Here is a 19,807-nt window from a genome sequence, read left to right as displayed (position 1 = left end):
ACCGGTGTTATCACACTGGTTTACTAACCTAGCCGAAAGCAAAGCTATAGTGTTATGGATATCTGGTCAGTTTCCCTACGCTTTTCATTACTGACTTTTTGAAACGTTTACTATTGGAAAGCGAAGACATGGGACCGCAATAGACTAAAAGGAGACAGTATTCTGCAGAACCGAGTTGCACTCCTTTCAGGTAACCCCTCTAGACACTGGGAGCGCTCTCTCGAACCCCCGCCCACGTTTAGCTCAGGGCGCGTCTCGCCCCGCCCCCACTCTGGCCCCGCCCCTTCACTCCAGTTCACGTGAATCCTCCCGAGCCGGAGGGGTGCTCCGCGGAAGACCCACAGTCAGCCTCGGAGAGGTGACAGCCGCCGCAAGGGCCGGAGGGCGGTCTCCGACGGCGGAGGCGGCGGAAGCGGAAAAGGCGGGACCTAGGGCGCACGTTACGTCAGCACGTGCGAACGCTAGGGCTAGGTCTCCGGAATAGATGGTGGCCGCTTCGTGCGCGTGTTGGCGGTCGAGAGGCTCGCTGGTGGGCTGTAGAGTTGTGACCTCATGGCGGAGATAATTCAGGAACGCATAGAAGATCGACTCCCCGAATTGGAACAGCTGGAGCGTATTGGATTGTTCAGTCATGCGGAGATTAAGTGAGAAAGAGCTGAGGAAGTGGAAGAGCTGGGGCGGGCTGAAGGGAGGGGGGAGCCTGGGGGGGGGCAGGGATGCCGGGGCACCTAATTGTGTTTATTTTTTGTAACATGGCAGAAGCCCATTTTCAGATTTTGTTGACTCCCGGAATTTCTCATTCGTTGCACGGTGGTCTGTTTGTACTGCTCTAGAGATGCAAACTGCAGTGGGTGCCAAGAGATAAATCTTTCTAGTAAGACTTGAAGATGGGGACCATTTAATTCAATTTTGTATTCTACCCCAGGCTTTAGCCAACAACGTCCGGCACGAGGTTGGCATTCAGTAATTTGTTACAATTAAGCCTAATATTTTTTAGTGGTTTTCTGTGACTGTTGCTGCATTTTACAATGGCTGGGAATGTAGTAATGTGACAATGGGGGCCTTAAAGTAAACCTTTGTTAGTGAAATGCAGCATAGTGTGGACTCAAAAAATTTTTCTTTAATGTTTATTTTTGAGAGAGTAGGGGGAAGGGCAGAGAGAGAGTGGAAGAGGATCCCAAGAGGTTCTGATGCCAGGCTCTAACCCAAGAACCGTGAGATTATGACCTGGGCCAAAATCAAGAGTCCATGGCTTATCTGACTGAGCCACCCAGGTGTTCCAGAAGTGTGGACTCTCAGTGCGTGTTCAGTAAATGTTACTATTACCATTAACTAGAGACAGTAATTGACCTCGTACATCTTGCATTAAATTCTCTTAATATACACATGTTGTGTTTTCTCTTTAGCTAAATACAGTCAATCCTTTCCCATGAGTCCTTTGTACTGTTAATAAACCTTTCTCGATAGAGACAGTAGAGACAATCTAGGTTGTTTTTTTTTTTTCTAGTTTGAGTGTTGGAAAACTCAGAAGTAAGGAATTTAGAAAAGATACTTGGTTATTATTAAAATCCAAGTGACCAGAATTTGGAGGGAAAGAAATCTTTACTAATATCACATACAAATAATGTAAAGTACTTAACATTATTTGCTTTGCTGGTGGGAATGTCAATGGTCCTGGCAGTTGACTAAGATGATTTTCATGAAAATTTTAAAATACTGGGCGCCTGGGTGGCTTGGTTGAGCATCCGACTTCAGCTCAGGTCATGATCTCATGGTTTGTGAGTTCAAGTCCCGTGTCAGACTGTGCTGACGGCTCAGAGTCAGGAGTCTGCTTCGGATTCTGTGTCTCCCTCTCTGCCCCTCCCCTGCTCACACTCTGTCTTTCTCTCTCTCATAAATAAACATTTAAAAAAAAATCCTGATGCACACACCCTAAGCACACAGAAGTAATCAGGTAAGAGAAAACTTGCTTATGAAGGATAATTTGGGAATTTCAGGTTTTGGAAATGTTTTAATATATATATTATGTTTTAAATATATTAAAATAAACTTAAAACTCCAAAATTATTTAACTTCTGCTTTTTTCAACTGTTATATCTTAAATGGCTTTCTCCTCAGGGCTATCATTAAGAAGGCTTCAGATCTGGAATACAAAATACAGCGAAGAGCTCTTTTTAAGGAAGACTTCATCAATTATGTTCAAGTAAGTGGATAAGTTCACTACTTTTTAGTCCCCTCACAAATTTTAAATCAATTCTAGAATGGTGAGCTTGATTCAGTGTTTTTTGCAGAATTCTAGAATTGATGATTAAACGGGTAATTTTTGAACAGGAGTAGAAGTGGTCTGGGAATAACGTTGCCCCACTAAGGCTTTAGTCCTTGGCAAACTGAAATTTTCTTTTTTCCTTCTATGGAGTTAGTAGACCAGATACTGCCAAAGATACTGTGTATTAGGATTTAAGCAAGAGAATTGACATACTATTTCTTGTGGGGAGACATAAAGGAGAGTGAGTTTGATGATGGTAGATGGTTGGAAAGTTAATATTTATGTGTCTGTAAGTCTGCTACCTTAGAGGGATACTGCAAATTCTTCAGTACTATAAATGAATGGGAGATTTGAGTGAATCTAAAGTTTACATGCTAGACCAATTTTCAGGTAGAGGAGAATAACTAATATGTTAGATAACAAATTCTGGACCCAGTGGTAAGATGTAATACTATAAGACTGGAGGTTTTCTGAGCTTAGATTGGAAAAACAACAACAGGTGAACAAATGAGACCTGGCTACGAATCTTGTACTTGGAAGAGGTTTGGGAGCTCATGGTGGATTGCTATGTGGCAACTATACTTCAGGAATAAACTTGGAAAAGGACAAAAGAAAAAAAATAATGGACCATATTAACAAAAGTAGAGTGATGAGTAAGTTAGCTGAGCAAAGAACACTGCAAACAGTAGCCATTCAGAAGACGTTAGTTTGAAAAAAGGTGTCTTGCACTTAACAGACAGTGTCTGGAGCATTGTGTTAGGCTTGAGACTGCATTTTAAGAAGGACTTTGAAAGGTTAGTTAAAAGGCAGCCAGGATGGAAACCTTGTTCTAGGAGGAATCATTGAAAGAATACAAATAGACACGTTTAACCTTAAGGAGACTTGAGAAGTGGCAGATAATTCCACTCTTCAAATATTTGAAGAGGTACCTGTGGATTAGGTTGATTAGCTTTAGAGGCCATAACTGAAATAAGTAAATTAAACACACACACACACTCCCACACACTCCCACACGTACATACTTTCACTCACATCCCCGCCCTGTGCACACAACTGTCACAACCATATAAACTTGCTATAAGACGTAAGTGGCATTTTAAATCAGTGAGGTTCTGGTTGTCCGCATTGAGGAAATAAAATTAGACCCCTCTCATATAATAAGCAAAATGAAAATCCTTCTGAATGGAAAAGGTAAATTTGGGGAAAACTTTGTATCTCTACAAGAAATATGAAAGAATGACTTTGAGTAGGAGAGGTTTTCTTAAATGAGACTATGAAAGCACAATGACAAGAAGATTGATTTGGCCATGTTTAAAATAAGCTTGTCTGTGCAAAAAAGGTGCCACAATGTAAAAAGACATGCCACAAAATGGAGAAAATAATTTCGGTACATAAATATATGTGTACACACACACACACACACACACACACACACACACGCATATATAGACACTTTTTTTTTTTTTAAGTTTATTTATTTTGAGAGAGAGTGAGAGCAAGTAGGGTAGGGGCAGAGAGGGAGGGGGGAGAGAGAATCCTAAGCAGGCTCTGCACTGTCAGTGCAGAGCCCAATGCGAGGCTCAATCTCACAAACCAAGAGATCATGACCTGAGCTGAAATCAAGAGTTGGATGCTTAACCGACTGAGCCACCCAGGTGCCCCACAGCACGTATATTTTGAATCTAGAATATCTAAGGAACTACAGATTCAGAAGAAAATGACAACTATGAAGGATAAAAACAACAAAAATATGAACATTCAGTTCACAAAGGGGAAACACCATTCACTGATCAACTTATGAAAAGAATGTTAGCCTTATTAATTAATTTTTTTTTTGTTTATTTTTTGAGAGACCGAGACAGAGCATGAGCAGGGGAGGGGCAGAGAGAGAATGAGACAGAGAATCCCAAGCAGGCTCCAGGCTCCGAGCTGTCAGCACAGAGCCCGATGTGGGGCTTGAACTCACAAACTACGAGATCATGACCTGAGCCAAAGTCGAACACTTAACTGACTGAGCCACCCAGGCACCTGCTCATGCTCGCTCGCTCTCTCTCTCTCTCTCTCTCTCAAAAATAAATAAATATTAAAAAAAACACACAAAAAAAGCATTCAAGAAAGCATTATAATAAAGTCCAAAGTTTTGCTTCAGAATAATAAATAGTCAAGATAGTCATTTTTTCTGGGGAGGGAAAAGAGTGGAATTAGACATGATACATAGGGGACTTCGAAGCAAGTTTAATAAAATGTAGGCTTTGATGTAGCTGTGTAATAGCTGCTTGGGTGTTCTGAGTGCTTGAATATTTCATAAAGCACTTGTAAAATGAAGCATAGAATCTTGTGAAGCCTTAAGTTTTGTGTCTCTAACAGTCTTCAAACTGAGGCTTAGAGAGGAATTGAATAGTAGTGGTTTTTAGAGAACCTTAAGAGGTTTTAAGTGGTCCTTCAGAGGGTAGGGTAGGGAGAACCAATTAGGCACAACTGTGTCTTTCATTTGCTTATGTTAAGCTAACATTTTTGCATGGTTAATTTACTCAAAGTTGGAACATGCTGTTGTAGACTAGAAAGTCTGATATTATGAACCTTATGTCTTTTTTTTTTAAGTTTTTCTTTTTTTTAAAAAAGTTTGTTTATTTATTTAAATAATGTCTATTCCCAACGTGGGGCTTGAACTCATGACCCTGAGATCAGGAGTTGTGTGCTCTTCCGACTAAACCAGCCAGGAGCCCCAAATCTTAGAAATATTATGATTTTAGAAACATACTTTCTTTGCATCTAAGATGTTTATATGCTTGCTAACATATGGATTTGAGTTTTGTAGATGTGAATTATCACTGACTTTTAACAGACATTTACTACAAATTTTGCTTGATAGCATATTATCTTCTTTTATAGTCTTTTTTTAAAAAAAATTTTTTTTATTTTTATTTTTTATTTTTTTTTTTCTTTAATTTATTTTTGGGACAGAGAGAGACAGAGCATGAACGGGGGAGGGGCCGAGAGAGAGGGAGACACAGAATCGGAAACAGGCTCCAGGCTCTGAGCCATCAGCCCAGAGCCCGACGCGGGGCTCGAACTCACAGACTGCGAGATCGTGACCTGGCTGAAGTCGGACGCTTAACCGACTGCGCCACCCAGGCGCCCCAAAAAATTTTTTTTAAAGTAAGCTCTATGCCCAGCGTGGGGCTTGAAGTCATGACCCAAAGATCAAGAGTTGCATGCTTTACCGGCTGAGCCAGCAAGCTGCCCCAATCTTGTTTTATATTCTTGATTTTTATTTACTTTATGATTTTAACTAAATGCAGTTCCTGTTATAAATTAAGGTTTATAAATTAAAAAGTTATAATTTAAAAGGTTATAAATTTTATTGTTTTCTCTTTTCTTATATGTTTTTTTTCCATAGTATGAAATTAATCTTTTGGAGTTGATTCAGAGAAGAAGAACTGTAAGTAGATATTCTGGAAATTGGAAAAAATTTAGATTAGGTAGTGTGGCTCTATAGCTAGAACTTGGGTTTGGGAAGCAGTTGGCACTGATAAATTGTGTGGTGCTGTGTTCATAATGGGTGTTTGTAATCATTTGTTTTCTTTATCAGCACCTTTTTATTTATTTTTTTTTTTAAATTTTTTTTTTTTTCAACGTTTATTTATTTTTTTGGGGACAGAGAGAGAGCATGAACGGGGGAGGGGCAGAGAGAGAGGGAGACACAGAATCGGAAACAGGCTCCAGGCTCTGAGCCATCAGCCCAGAGCCTGACGCGGGGCTCGAACTCACGGACCGCGAGATCGTGACCTGGCTGAAGTCGGACGCTTAACCGACTGCGCCACCCAGGCGCCCCTATCAGCACCTTTTTAAAAATATTTATTTAGAGAGAGTGCACGCAAGTGGGAAAGGGCAGAGAGAGAGGGAAAGAGAATCTAAGGAGGCTGCGCACTGTCAGCACAGAGCCTGATGCGAGGCTTGATTTCAACCAACCATTAGACCATGACCGGAGAGTCAGACGCCCAACTGACTGGGCCATCTAGGCACCCCTGTCAGTACAGTTTAAAATCAAGTAGGAATGTTGTTATGGATAAATGTGATTAAATTGAGGCTTTTTTTTTTTTTTTTAAATGTCACCTTTAAGCGCATCGGGTATTCATTTAAGAAGGATGAGATTGAGAATTCTATTGTACACCGGGTACAAGGTGTCTTCCGGCGTGCTTCAGCAAAATGGAAAGTAAGTGGTCAGAGCATCTTTAATTGTAAGAGATGTGAAGATATATATTATATGTATTATGTTTCAGTATTCAAATGTATTGTTTGTTCTTGGGTGTCTCAATATTTAACCTAATAATGGTATTATTTGAAACCACTTATCAAACCGTGAAGAAAATTGGTCTCATTACCTTATAGTTCTTCTTTGAGGATGGTACTGAAAAAGGTGGATTTGATACATGGTTAAGGATTAGAAATTTGGGATGTATGGATAAATCTCTAAGTGAAGAACACTGAAGACTTGGAGGTGGAAGATAAATGGTTAGAGTAGGGGCAGCACCTCACTAACTTGATGTTCTTCAAGTTGGGCTCTGGGACTGGGAGTACTTTAGATCCTGGGAATGACAAATTTGGGGTTGCTACCCCTGATTGAGACCAGTTAAGAACTGCATTGAGCAAGGGGCGCCTAGATGGCTCTGTCTGTTAAGCATAATTCAGGTTATAGTCATGCGGTTTGTGAGTTTGAGCCCCATGTCAGGCTGTGTGCTGATAGCATGGAGCCTGCTTTGAATTCACATTCTCTCTTTCTCTCTCTCCGCCCTTCCCCTGTTCTTCTCTCTCAAAAATAAATTAAATAAAATATTTTTAAAAAGAAAACAAAGGGCGCCTAGGTGGCTCAGTTGGTTAAATGTTTGACTTCAGCTTAGGTCATGATCTTGCGGTTCGTGAGTTCGAGCCTCACATCAGGCACTCTGCTATCAGCATGGAGCCTGCTTTGGATCCTCTGTCTCCCGGCCCCCTCCGCCGCCGCCCCTCCCCCTCTCCCCTCACCATTAAATATAAATACACATTAAAGAAATGAAAACAAAACTGCATTGAGCAAATTGGATAGACAACAAATTTTGTCTTGGAGCATGGTAGGTGAGAACGGGTGGCCAGATGGAGTTAACACATTTAAGAGATCTAAGACCTCAGTGAGTTACAGCCTAATAGGCTGAGCAATGTGTAACACATTGGCTTTCCTGAAATCTACCTCTCTTTCTAAAGAAAGTTAATTAGTGCAAAAGTGTATTATGTATTAAGTTCAAATTCGAGCAGCTTACTACGTTGCTTTTCTTGCAGGATGATGTTCAACTATGGCTATCCTATATAGTCTTTTGTAAGAAATGGGTGAGTATTGCGCAGTTGTGTCTTGCTTCCTTGTTCTTTTAGTAAGTCTGCCTTTTAAGCTCCGTGCTTGAGTACTGAACTCCATGTTTTCTCCAAAGTTGTAGGGTTAGTAAATCGGAAAAGACTCCAAGAAGGCTGAACTTCAGTGTAACAACATTTGCATATCTGAAGACTATATAATTGGTTTCTAAGTCAGAAGATGATCTTTGTTGTGTGTATTTATTTAGTAAAGTTAGATTTGTTTAGATACTTAGAATGTTTGCATGTAGTGGTTTAGGTAGAAAAAACTATGAGTGTGTCTATATTTGTTTCTATGTCCCTATAAGAGCATATCTTGCCCCATTGGATTTTGAGTTGGTAAGGAAACCGTACAGATCACTTAGAGATGACTAATAATGAGTTCAGTGTATAGGAAGTAGAATTGCTTTTTCTCTCTTACAGGCCACCAAAGCTCAACTTAGCAAGGTATTTTCTGCCATGTTGGCCATTCATTCAAACAAGCCAGGTATGGTGAGATCCTTGTCAGTTCTTCTACCTTTTATGTAGACTCAAGCTATTTTGGCATTTGTTTTGCTTCATAAACCTAAAAGAAATTAGTTTGAGAACTTGAGCGTAGGTACTAGGCCTCAGCAGTTCTGGTTTCTGAATAGCTGCCTCTTAGTTCATCCCTGTATATTGTGTATCATTTATTGTGTTGAGTATTGTATCTGTGGGTAAGAAGGACTAAATTTCTTTTTATTTACTTATTTATTTACTTACTGATTTATTTATTTTAAAAAGTATTTTATTCATTTATTTTTAAAGTATGTTTTACTTTATTTTATTGTTATTTTTAAAAATATGCTCTGTGTAGGGTGTCTGGTTGGCTCAGTACGTTAAACCTCCGACCTTGACCCAGGTCATGATCTCATGGTTTGTGAGTTCAAGCCCCATATCGATCTCTGCTGTCAGTGTGTAGCCTTTTTGGGATCCTCTGTCTCCCTCTCTCTGCCCCTTTCCCACTTTCTCTCAAAAATAAACATTAAAAGTTTAAAAAAAAGTTCTGCATGCAATATGAGACTTGAACTCATGACCCAGAGATCAAGAGTCACCTGCTCTACTGACTGAGCCAGGCTGGCACCCCACTAAGTTTCTTTTTAGATGATGATAAAAGAAACTCCTTGGTCCTTTGAGAGACATTCTATTTGGATGTATTCACATTTAAGGGGCACTTAGAGGGGAAAACTTAAAAACTTAAAGGGGAAAATGTTAACGCAGATTTTGCAAGAGTGCCTGGCACATATTAGGTACTCATGTTTTGTAAGAGAAAGACTTCTCTTGTGAATACTGTGTGAAATAGCACATAATTTTGTAGGGGAGGTACTCCAGTGCCTATTCTCAAGTATTAGGCTCAACCAGGTTCATGCTACACAGGCTAAGATAGGCCACATTTGGCACCAGTTAATTCACCAGAGGATACAGCATTAGGTGAGAGTCTTTAGTAGAGTACTCTTAGCAATTTGGAGGCCAGTCCTTGGTCCCCAAGATGACAGTTCAGGTGTGAGGGAATGAGACCATGTGAATGGGTAGAGGAACAGCTCTGATTTAGAAGTCCTGTGGATGGGCACAGCTTCCAGGGATCCTAGAAAGGACTGTGCTCAATTTCAGGAGTCACATGCTCAGGAAAGCCCAAAGCAGTCGCGCTCTCTCATTAATAACCCTTCTAGTCCAGACGTGGTTACTAACCATGAGTCATTTTTACCGAAGGCAGTCTTGTCTGGTAACATAGCTGACTTTTATTAAGTTTCTAGGGAAATAGCTGGAATGTTAACTCGACGTTGATTTCCTGTGTAGAAAGACAAAGGTTTTTGTTTTTAAAGCCTTTATTCCCAACAGGTGTGATAAAAATTTTATTTTTAATGTTGAGCCATTCAAATTTTTTTTTTTTTTTCAATGTTTATTTATTTTTGGGACAGAGAGAGACAGAGCATGAACGGGGGAGGGGCAGAGAGAGGGAGACACAGAATCGGAAACAGGCTCCAGGCTCTGAGCCATCAGCTCAGAGCCCGACGCGGGGCTCGAACTCACGGACCGCGAGATCGTGACCTGGCTGAAATCGGACGCTTAACCGACTGCGCCACCCAGGCGCCCCTAATGTTGAGCCATTCAAAAGAAATTATAAACTACTTAAATAAAGAAAAAGAGTGAAATATTTTTATTTCATTGATTCTAAGATGCACAATTTCTTCCAGTATTTTTATAGTTCTAAAGTTTATATGTGACTTATAGTGATGTTGATCTTAGATTGAATGAGGCACATACGTACCCACAGATGTTATCATTTACCTCTTCCCTTCAGAATATTCTAATTTTTATTTATTTATTTTTATTTTATTTAAAGTTTATTTTGAGAGAGAGAGTACACATAAGCATGCGGGAGGGGCAGAGAGACAGGGAGAGAGAGAATCCCAAGCAGGCTCTGTACTATTAGCTCAGAGCCTGACACGGGGCTTGAACCCATGGACTGTGAGATCATGACCTCAGCTGAAATCAGTACTCGGATACTTAACACACTGAGCCACCCAGGTGCCCCAGAATACTCTAATTTTAGGTAAAGCAGCAATACTTTACAAATAACCATTGAAATTCCCTCTCTCCATCCCTTTCCTCTTTTGGGAAGATTAAAAAAAAATTCTTTGAGTATTAAAATTGGAGCATTGATCTTTTTTTCTTTTTTTTTTAGTCTGACTTGATTGATGTATTGAAATGAAGTCTGATGTTTTTTATTTATATAGCTTTGTGGATTATGGCAGCCAAATGGGAAATGGAAGATCGCTTATCTTCAGAAAGTGCAAGACAACTATTTCTTCGAGCTCTGCGCTTTCATCCAGAGTGCCCAAAACTTTATCAAGAAGTGAGTTGTGTACCTGTAAGGTGAAAGAGTGATGTCTCAGTTTTGGTCCTCTGTAGACTTACATTCTTGATTAAGTTAAAAAGACTTGGATTTGTGGAGGCTAGGGATAAGTAGAGGAGCTGCTGGAAAAGGAGAGCGGCGAAGCTGTTTCTTGGCCAGTATTAGGTGTTGACCATGTGCATCTTCCAGGTTGTTAGTGAGAGATTAGAACTCTTACTGCCCATTATGGTTGGGAGGGGTGGGGAACTGGACCCTACCTATTTTCGTTGTGGGGCCAGGGTTCAGCCATCTTTAAACCTTTGTTGTTTTTTCCCTTGCATCTACCTTCCCTACTTCTTATCTTCTTTCTCTCCTTCCTTTCTCTCTCTTTTTATATCTTCTTCTTTTGGCTTCTCTTCATTTTTCCCCACTTATTCTTATTGTCTCTTTTTTCTTGAGAGATATCCCTCCTTCCCCTCTTGCTGGACTTAACGCCTTAGAAGGAGGCACTAGAACAGTGATGGCCAGACTTTCAATTAAGAAAAAAGCAAGTGCTAAAAATGGTGTATTATTAGAAGCTGCCCTTTTTTGAGGTATTTGTCAGGATAAGGGAGAAACTACTGTCTTGTCTTCAATTGAAAATGAAGCCTTATTTGATGGAAAAAGATGTGGGTCTTTTTTTTTTTTAATTTTTTTTTTTTTAATGTTTATTTTTGACAGAGATACAGAGCGCTAGCAGGAGAGGGGTAGAGAGAAAGGGAGACACAGAATCTGAAGCAGGCTCCAGGCTCTGAGCTGTCAGCACAGAACCCAACGCGGGGCTCGAACTCCTGAACCACTAGATCATGACCTGAGCCAAAGTCAGATGCTTAACTGACTGAGCCACCCAGGCACCCCGATTTGGGTCTTTATGCTTGTAGGTTCTGTAGCTGTCCTAACTAGTGATTTTTGGTCTTGTAGTTCTTTAATGATGTTTTATATTGCAGCTCAGCATTTCTTCCCTTGTTTTCATATTCTTTTCGATATCCCTTTGCTACCTGTAGTATTTTGATTGAGAAACAATAAGTATCACTCCTCCCTGCCGTTATAAGGTTATTTTATGGAAGTATTGTTTATGTTTTTTGGAAGTTTTCCTAAATACTCAAACTGGTATTTCCAAAAATAGAAGTAGGTTTATTGCTTATTCTTTTTCAAAGTAAATTAGAGGGTGCCTGGGTGGCTCAGTCGGTTTAAGAGTCCACCTTTGGCTTAGGTCATGATCTCACCACTTGGGAGTTTGAGCCCTGTGTTGGGCTCTGTGCTGACAGCTCAGAGCCTGGAGCCTGCTTCGGATTCTGTATCTCTCTCTCTGCCCCTCTCTCGATCATTATGTCTCTCTTTCCTTCAAAATATAAATAAACTTTAAGAAATTAATAAAACTTTTTTTTTCACATTTATTTATTTTGAGAGAGAATGCAAGTGGGGGAGGGGCAGAGAGGGGGAGAGAGAATCCCAAGCAGGCTCTGCATTGTCAGCATAGAGCCCAACACAGGGCTCGATCCCACAACTGTGAGATCATGACCTGAGCTGAAATCAAGAGTTAGTCCCTCATGGGGCGCCTGGGTGGCACAGTCGGTTAAGCGTCCGACTTCAGCCACGTCACGATCTCGCGGTCCGCGAGTTCAAGCCCCGCGTCGGGCTCTGGGCTGATGGCTCAGAGCCTGGAGCCTGTTTCCGATTCTGTGTCTCCCTCTCTCTCTGCCCCTCCCCCGTTCATGCTCTGTTTCTCTCTGTCCCAAAAATAAATAAACGTTGAAAAAAAAAATAAAAAAATAAAAAAAGATAAAAAAAAAAGAGTCCCTCAACCGACTGAGCTACCCAGGCACCTCCTGATGGTTAATTTTATGAAATTATAATACATATATTAAAATCAGGGAATTGACATTGATCTAATGTGTGCATATGGTTGGTTCTCTGTCATTTTTTTTTTTTTTTTTTACATGTGTAGATTTGTGTAACCACCACCACAATCAAAATGCAGAGCTGTTCTACCATCACAAGGAACTCCCTTCTTGTCAGTGTCATCTAGTTTCATAACAAAAAATATCACGCTATCCCCAGACTTTCACAGATCTGATATTTATGGGTAAAAAATGGCATCTTATGTATTTCTAATTAAAAAAATATATATATTTCCAAAGATTTTCAGTTTATAATTTCCCTTGTATAGTACTTTAGGATGGAGCTGATGCATACTGAGAAACTGAGGAAGGAAAAGGAAGAATTTGAAAAAGCCAAAATGGATGTGGTAAGATCCGAACGTGTCATCACACATTAACAATTAATAGTGCTTTGAGCCTTCTTAGGAATAAGAGACAATTTTTTAAATGTATTTTTTATTTAATGCCGGTTTTGAAACTTTGAGATGAATCTAGAGTTGATTTAATTAAACGGGCTTAGTAATAAAAATGGAATTCTGTGCTTTAAAAATACACATTTGGACTGTTTGAAGTAGTCCTCAAAATAATTTATTATTGATAGAAGGGTAAATGGTTTCCCTAATACTTTATGGTTTCATTAAATGACATACTAATGGGTTGAAGGAGCTCGAGGAAGGTTGTGAAATGTGTGGTTCCTAGCTTTTTATATAATTTTTTTGGTGACGGTAATTTTAAAGAAAAGTTTTAGAATGTTTGAGCTGAAAAAGGAACTTTGCTATCATCTGTTATTGTGGTTTCCAGCTGTGAACTTTTTTATTCAAATAAAAGTTTACCCAGAAGGGTAAACAAGCCATGTAAAACCTGACCTGCTCTGGTCTAAGTAGAGTCAGGCCTTAAGCCATGTGATCTTGCTATTGCTCTAGGAGCCTGAGAGAACACATTGGGAAGGTCAGTGGTCTTGTTCAAGCTGCACATTTTACAAGTGAGGGAAGTGGCCCAGAGAGAGATGTGGTTTGCCAGAGGTCATATGGCACAGATAGTCTAGGGCTGTTAATTTTTATCCTAGTGCTTTTTCTAGTTACTGGCACTGTCTGTTAAGTTATGTTTACTATAATACTCTTTAGGGGAATCTTGATTATCCTGAAGAAATCCTTAAGGGCGAGTTGGCACGGATTATCTACAAAAATTCTGTGAACATAATTAAAGGTACGTATGTTTTGAATATTTATTTATGATAGAAAGTGCAACATTCTATTTATTTATTTATTTATTTATGTTTATTTTGAGAGAGAGAGAATGCAAATATGTGTGGGGAGGGTGTGGCAGAGAGAGAGAGAGAGAATCCCAACCAGGCTCTGCATTATCCGTGCAGATAGTGCAGAGCCTGACATGGGGCTTGAACTCATGAACTGCAAGATTTTGATCTGAGCTGAAGTTTGATGCTTAACTGAATGAGTTACCCAGTCACCCCACAATGTTCTATTTAAAATGAGGAAGACCAGGGCGCCTGGGTGGCTCAGCCGGTTAAGCGACTGACTTCAGCCCAGGTCATGATCTTGTAGTTTGTGAGTTTGAGCTCTGCATCAGGCTCGGTGCTGACAGCTCGGAGCCTGGAGCCCGCCTCAGATTCTGCGTCTCCCACTCTCTCTGCCCCTTCCTCACTCATACTCTGTCTCTTTCTCTCTCTAAAAAATAAGCATTAAAAAAATTAAAAGGGAAGAAGACCTTTAGCTAATGTTGAAAATTTATGTTAGAAATTCTGTTAGAGTGTATATAAAATTCTATGGGAATAGTGTCCTGTTTCTTTCAGAAAACGTTGATAGCCCCTTAGGGTATACTTGAACATTTCAGTAAGTTTATCAAGTATTTAATTCACATGGAGAGTTGGAAAGAAATAGGTGATTTAGAACATTTCTTTATGCTTTTAAGATGTTTAGAAGAAAAGAAGTACTTATGAATACTCTAAAATATCACTAATGACTTTGCTTGTGTAGTGGGGCTATGGGTGATTTTTTTTTCTGTTTTGTCCTATTTCTCAAATAATACAAAAGAATTAGCTCTAGTACATCAAGAAAGTGGTACTTTCTTGTAGAAGAAAGTGGTTCTTTACAGTAAAATGACACTTGACAGTCTTACTCCCCTTCCCAATTTTTAAAATTTTAGGTGCAGAATTTCACGTGTCACTGCTTACAATTGCACAGCTATTTGACTTTGCCAAAGATCTGCAAAGAGAAATTTATGATGAGTAAGTAAGTTCGTGGAAAGGTGAATATGTCTATTTCCGATCTTGTGGTAAAAGTTTGAGGTTGGGTGTTTAGAAAGAGGGAAAGAAGACACTATGCTAAGTCCTTGGAAGAAAGCAAGGTTTTAGGGCTATTGTATCATAGTAAGTCATAGAAAAGTAAATATCTCTGGAGAACTTGTTTGACTCACTTCTGGGCTTCCCTTGGGAGTTAGTTTGTCTTTACTCAGTGACAAACATATCGTACAGCTGATATCAAGACGTATATTTCTGCTGTGCTGGTATGTCTTTTGTCCATAGAATGAGAGTGGTCCTCATAAAGGTTTGCAGGTGATTGCTGTAGGTTATTTTATTCTTTAATGTTGGAGCATATTGTTTGAGAATTTTTTGCAGCCTGCCTTGTGGGTACATCACTCTTAGGTAGCACCCCTTACTTTCACAGGAGATAAAACAGAACTTGGCTTGTTTGCCCTTTGGATGCCTTCAGAGCTTTGGTAGAGGTTTAGGTCATGCTTTTTTTTTTTTTTTTTTCTTGCCTCTGTTACAGAAAATCAAGAGCCTGGATATAAGGTTCTCCAGGGCTCGAGGACTGTCTCATCACACATACCTGTTGATTTAACTTTGAGAGCTAACTTGTGAATGAAATCTGAAACATTCTGAAACCTAATAAATGTGCCACAACTCTGATTGATTGACAAAATTTATGCAGTGAGCGTGAAGATCTCTGGAGGGCTTGCTGGGGAATTGTCTCCTGGTAATGGAATTGTTAAAGGGGTGTCCCGAGTGCACTCTTAAATTTTTTTTTTTTTTTTTAACGTTTACTTTTGAGAGACACAGTGTGTAAGCAGGGAAGGGACAGAGAAAGGAAGACAGAATCCGAAGCAGGCTCCAGACTCCAAGCTGTCAGCACAGAGCCCGACATGGGGCTCGAACTCATGAACCATGAGATCATGACCTGAGCCCAAGTCGGTTGCCCAATCGACTAAGGCACCCAGGTGCCCCTGGGTGCATTTTTAGAGCATTGGGAACTGTCTGTTTGATATTGAGTTAAGTTTCGTGTCATAGGGCTGATGCCAGCGAACTGCTTTTCAGCCTTCAGGCTCTACACACAGATGACCCTCTCACTTGGGATTATGTGGCACGGCGAGAATTAGAGATAGAGTCACAGCCAGGAGGAGAGCAGCCTGCGACAAAACAAGCCAGAGCAGTGGAGGTGGGCCGGAAGGAGGAGAGGTGCTGTGCTGTGTATGAAGAGGCGGTGAAGACTCTCCCTACAGGTGAACTTCACCAAACCTTGGGGTGGTGTCGAAGTTAGTATTCACGAATGGGAAGCCGAAGCTTCCGTTCCCATTACCAACGTCAGTTTCAGGATTCTCTCCGTGCTAGTTTACAGTGTGCCTGCCTTTCCAACTTGTTCTGTGGTGGTCAAAGATGGAGCTTTGATGTCCTTCCTCGATAGTAGTAATGGTATCCGTTTGGGGGAAATGGTACATAGGAAATGATAATTCAGAAGATTGTCATTCTCTAATTCTCTTTTCATACAGACTTGCTTCCAAATTTTATATATTGGAGTGTTAATGTTTAATTTTTGAGAGAGAGAGCGTGAGCAGGGAAGGAAGGGGCAGAGAGAGGGAGACACAGAATCTGAAGCAGGCTCCAGGCTCTGAGCTGTCAGCGCAGAGCCCGACGTGGGGCTTGAACTCAAACCAGCCATGAGATCATGACCTGAACTGAAGTTGAACGCCTGACCGACTGAGCCACACAGGCTGCCCTTTACTTTTTATAGTTAAGTCATTACTCAGTATTTGAGATGTTTGATTAGCTGTAATCAGGATAACTAGTTTTTTCCACCGGACTAGCTTAAACCCTTTTTCAGAGGAATTTTCCCTTCAAAGGAAAGATGTATGATGACTGTTAAATGGAGAGAACTAGTGATGTGATCCGCATAATCTGACTTTTCCAGAGGCCATGTGGAAGTGTTACATCACCTTCTGCTTGGAAAGATTCACCAAGAAGACAAGCAGTCAGTTCCTCAGAGAGAAGGTGAGGGCCTACGTTACATGGTTATAGTGGCTGACTAGAAAGTGTTTTCTGTAAAAAGAGCAGACACATGGCTCCTTTGGGGCCTGGGACAGCTTCCAAGAACTTAACCTAAGCTCTTTCCCCTTGTGGTTGATCTGTCATTCTGAAGGTCTGAGCCTGCTGTATCCTTTTTCCAGCCACCTGATTAAGAAGCACCCTGTTACTGGGCTGTGTTTGGTGTGGCTGTTTAGCTGGTCTAATCATAAGGGAAACTACCTCAAGTTCCTTTTCTTGGTTGCACTTGTTCCTGTCAGAGGCCACAGACCCCTGTGGGGATGTTTGTAACGAACTGAGAGATTTTTCTGATTTCAGAGGCTGGAAAGAACCATGATGGCGTTCAGGAAGGCACATGAACTCAGGCTTCTACCGGAATTTCAGTATAAGCAGTGGGTAAGGGCACATTCACTGCCAGTAACATGTACTTGATTCCAGTTGGCTCATGATGGTGTCATGTGTTTTAATATATTGTTATGTGTTATGTGACTAAACCCATTTGGATGTTTGGTATGGAAGATGAGTGACATTACATTTGACTCTCGGTATTTGGTATATGCCAGAAATGAAATCTGTACAGTAAAGAAAGGAATGTTACGTGGTGGAAAATAGCCAGAACAGGGAGTCGCAACTTGGGTTTATTTTGTTTACCCATACATCTTGTCCTGAACATCCCTTTCCTGAATATATGCCTAGCCCAGATTAAGCATTGGTACAATAAAAATAAAGAGAGATTAGATGTGTTCCTGTGTTTCAGAAGCTGACATTCTAGTAAGAAACCTGTTAACCCATGCCTACTTTCTGGGGTGGGTGAGGATTGGTATGGAGACCAGGATAATGCGCTGAGGTATTTCTACATTGGGTTTTGTCACTTACTAGCTAGATAACTTGGGCAAACCACTTAACTTTTCTGAGTTTGTTTACTTGATTTTAAAACAGTGTTAGTGAGGAGCGTCTGGGTGATTCAGTCAGTTGGGTGTCCGATTCTTGATTTCGGCTCAGGTCATGATCCCAGGGTTGTGAGATCAAGCCTGGCCTTGGGTTCCGTGCTGAGCATGCAGCCTGCTTAAGATTGCCTCTGTCTCCCTCTCCCTCTTTGTTGCATGCATTGTGTGTATGTGTGTTCTCTCTCTCTCTCTAAAATTAAAAAAAAAAAAGTGATCCTTGTTTTTGGCAGCTCACAAAGTTGTTAACTTATACAAAAATGTTCGTACGTTAACGTTTAAAAAATACTTTTTAAGAGTTTGTTTTTGAAAAAGATACAAAGGGCAAACGGGGGAGGGGCAGAGAGAGGAGGGGACAGAATCCCAAGCAGGCTCTGCACTGTCAGCACAGAACCCGATGCGCGGGGCTCGAACTCACCAACCCTTGAGATCATGACCTGAGCCAAAATCAGGAGTCGGATGCTTAACCGATTAGGCTACCCAGGCAACCCTTAAAAAATACTTTTTAAATGTTTATTTATTTTGAGAGAGAGTGAGAGAGAATGTGGGGGCAGACATGGAGGAGGGGTAGAGAGAGGGATAGAGAGAACCTCAAGCAGGTTCCACGCTGTTAGCACAGAGCCTGACGGTGGGCTTGATCTCATGAATTGTGAGATCATGACCTGAGTCGAAATCAAGAGCCTGATGCTCAACCAACTGAGCCACCTAGGTGCCCCCAAAAATACTTTTTATTTATTTTTTATTTTTTATTTATTTATTTTTTAATTTACATCCAAGTTAGCGTATGGTGCAATAATGATTTCAGGAGTAGAATCCAGTGATTGATTCATCCCCTATGTATGACACCCAGCGCTCATGCCAACAAGTGTCTTCCTCAGTGCCCCCTTTCCCATGTAGCCATCCTCCCACCCACAACGCCTCCAGCAACCCTCAGTTTGTTCTTTGTATTTAAGCGTCTCTTAAGTTTTGTCCCCTTTCTGTTTTTATATTATTTTTTCTTCTCTTCCCCCGTGTTCATCTGTTTTATATCTTAAATTCCACATATGGGTGAAGTCATATGATATTTGTCTTTCTCTGACTAATTTTGCTTTGCATAATACCCTCTAGTTCCACCTATGTTGTTGCAAATGGCAAGATTTCATTCTTTTTGATCACTAATACTCCATTGTGTATGTGTGTCTGTGTGTGTGTGTATATACATATATGCATACATACATACATACATATGTATACACATACATTTCTTTATTCATCCATCGGTAGACATTTGGGCTCTTTCCATACTTTGGTTATTGTTGACAGTGCTGCTATAAACATTGGGGTGCGTGTGTCCCTTCGAAACAGCACATCTGTGTCCTTTGGATAAATACCTAGTAGTGCAGTTGCTGGGTCGTAGGGTAGTTCTATTTTTAATTTTTTGAAGAACCTCCTTACTGTTTTCCAGAGAGGCTGCACCAGTTTGCATTCCCACCAACAATGCAAAAGAGATCCTCTTTCTCCGCATCCTCGTCAACATCTGTTGTTGCCTGAGTTGTTAATGTTAGCCATTCTGACAGGTGTCAGGTGGTAGCTCATTATGGTTTTGATTTGTATTTTCCTGATGCTGAGTAATGTTGAGCATTTTTTCGTGTGTCTTGGCCATCTGGATGTCTTTTGAAAAGTGTCTATTCATGTCTTTTGCCCATTTCTTCACTGGATTGTTTTTTGGGTGTTGAGTTTGATAAGTTCTTTATAGATTTTGGATACTGACTCTATCTGATATGTCATTTGCAAATATCTTCTCTCATTCCATTGGTTGCCTTTTAATTTTGCTGATTGTTTCCTTCGCTGTGCAGAGAAGCTTTTTATCTTGATGAGGTCCCAGTAGTTCATTTTAGAAAATACTTTTTCTGTATAGCTAGGTAATGCATAAACTATATGCTAGCCTGCTGTGTTATACCATGAGTGAGGTCCTGTTTTCCCATTATGACATCTGGGAAAAATCCCAGGCTTGGATGAGTTCAGCTGCTCCTGTTTGAGCTATTGAATGCTGGCAAGATAGTCACACCCTGTAAATTTAGAGGGGCCTTGGCAGCCCTGCTCTCTTTCCATTATTGCTATCTTGTCATCACCACTCTGGCTATT

At 40.6% G+C, this 19,807-nt stretch overlaps 1 protein-coding gene across 2 annotated transcripts in view; it reads left to right on the top strand.

Moving 5' to 3' along the window:
* Nucleotides 1–433: 433 nt before the first annotated feature.
* The window catches only part of UTP6 (UTP6 small subunit processome component), a 30,022-nt gene continuing 10,648 nt past the window's right edge, over nt 434–19,807 (top strand). The window contains exons 1-13 of one of the 2 annotated variants that reach the window (XM_047833082.1): nt 434–644; nt 2,119–2,203; nt 5,667–5,708; nt 6,390–6,482; nt 7,583–7,630; nt 8,072–8,135; nt 10,405–10,523; nt 12,712–12,789; nt 13,546–13,627; nt 14,585–14,666; nt 15,729–15,940; nt 16,627–16,706; nt 17,058–17,135. In XM_047833082.1, coding sequence (XP_047689038.1) covers nt 553–644; nt 2,119–2,203; nt 5,667–5,708; nt 6,390–6,482; nt 7,583–7,630; nt 8,072–8,135; nt 10,405–10,523; nt 12,712–12,789; nt 13,546–13,627; nt 14,585–14,666; nt 15,729–15,940; nt 16,627–16,706; nt 17,058–17,135 — 1,155 coding nt within the window. In that variant the 5' untranslated portion in view covers nt 434–552. The remainder of the gene's footprint in view (nt 645–2,118; nt 2,204–5,666; nt 5,709–6,389; nt 6,483–7,582; nt 7,631–8,071; nt 8,136–10,404; nt 10,524–12,711; nt 12,790–13,545; nt 13,628–14,584; nt 14,667–15,728; nt 15,941–16,626; nt 16,707–17,057; nt 17,136–19,807) is intronic. The other variant, XM_047833083.1, reaches the window with a different exon arrangement.

This window comes from Prionailurus viverrinus, chromosome E1, assembly GCF_022837055.1.
Source record: "Prionailurus viverrinus isolate Anna chromosome E1, UM_Priviv_1.0, whole genome shotgun sequence".
Classification (NCBI taxonomy): Eukaryota; Metazoa; Chordata; class Mammalia; order Carnivora; family Felidae; genus Prionailurus; species Prionailurus viverrinus.
This window is presented reverse-complemented; position numbering and strand designations above follow the sequence as displayed.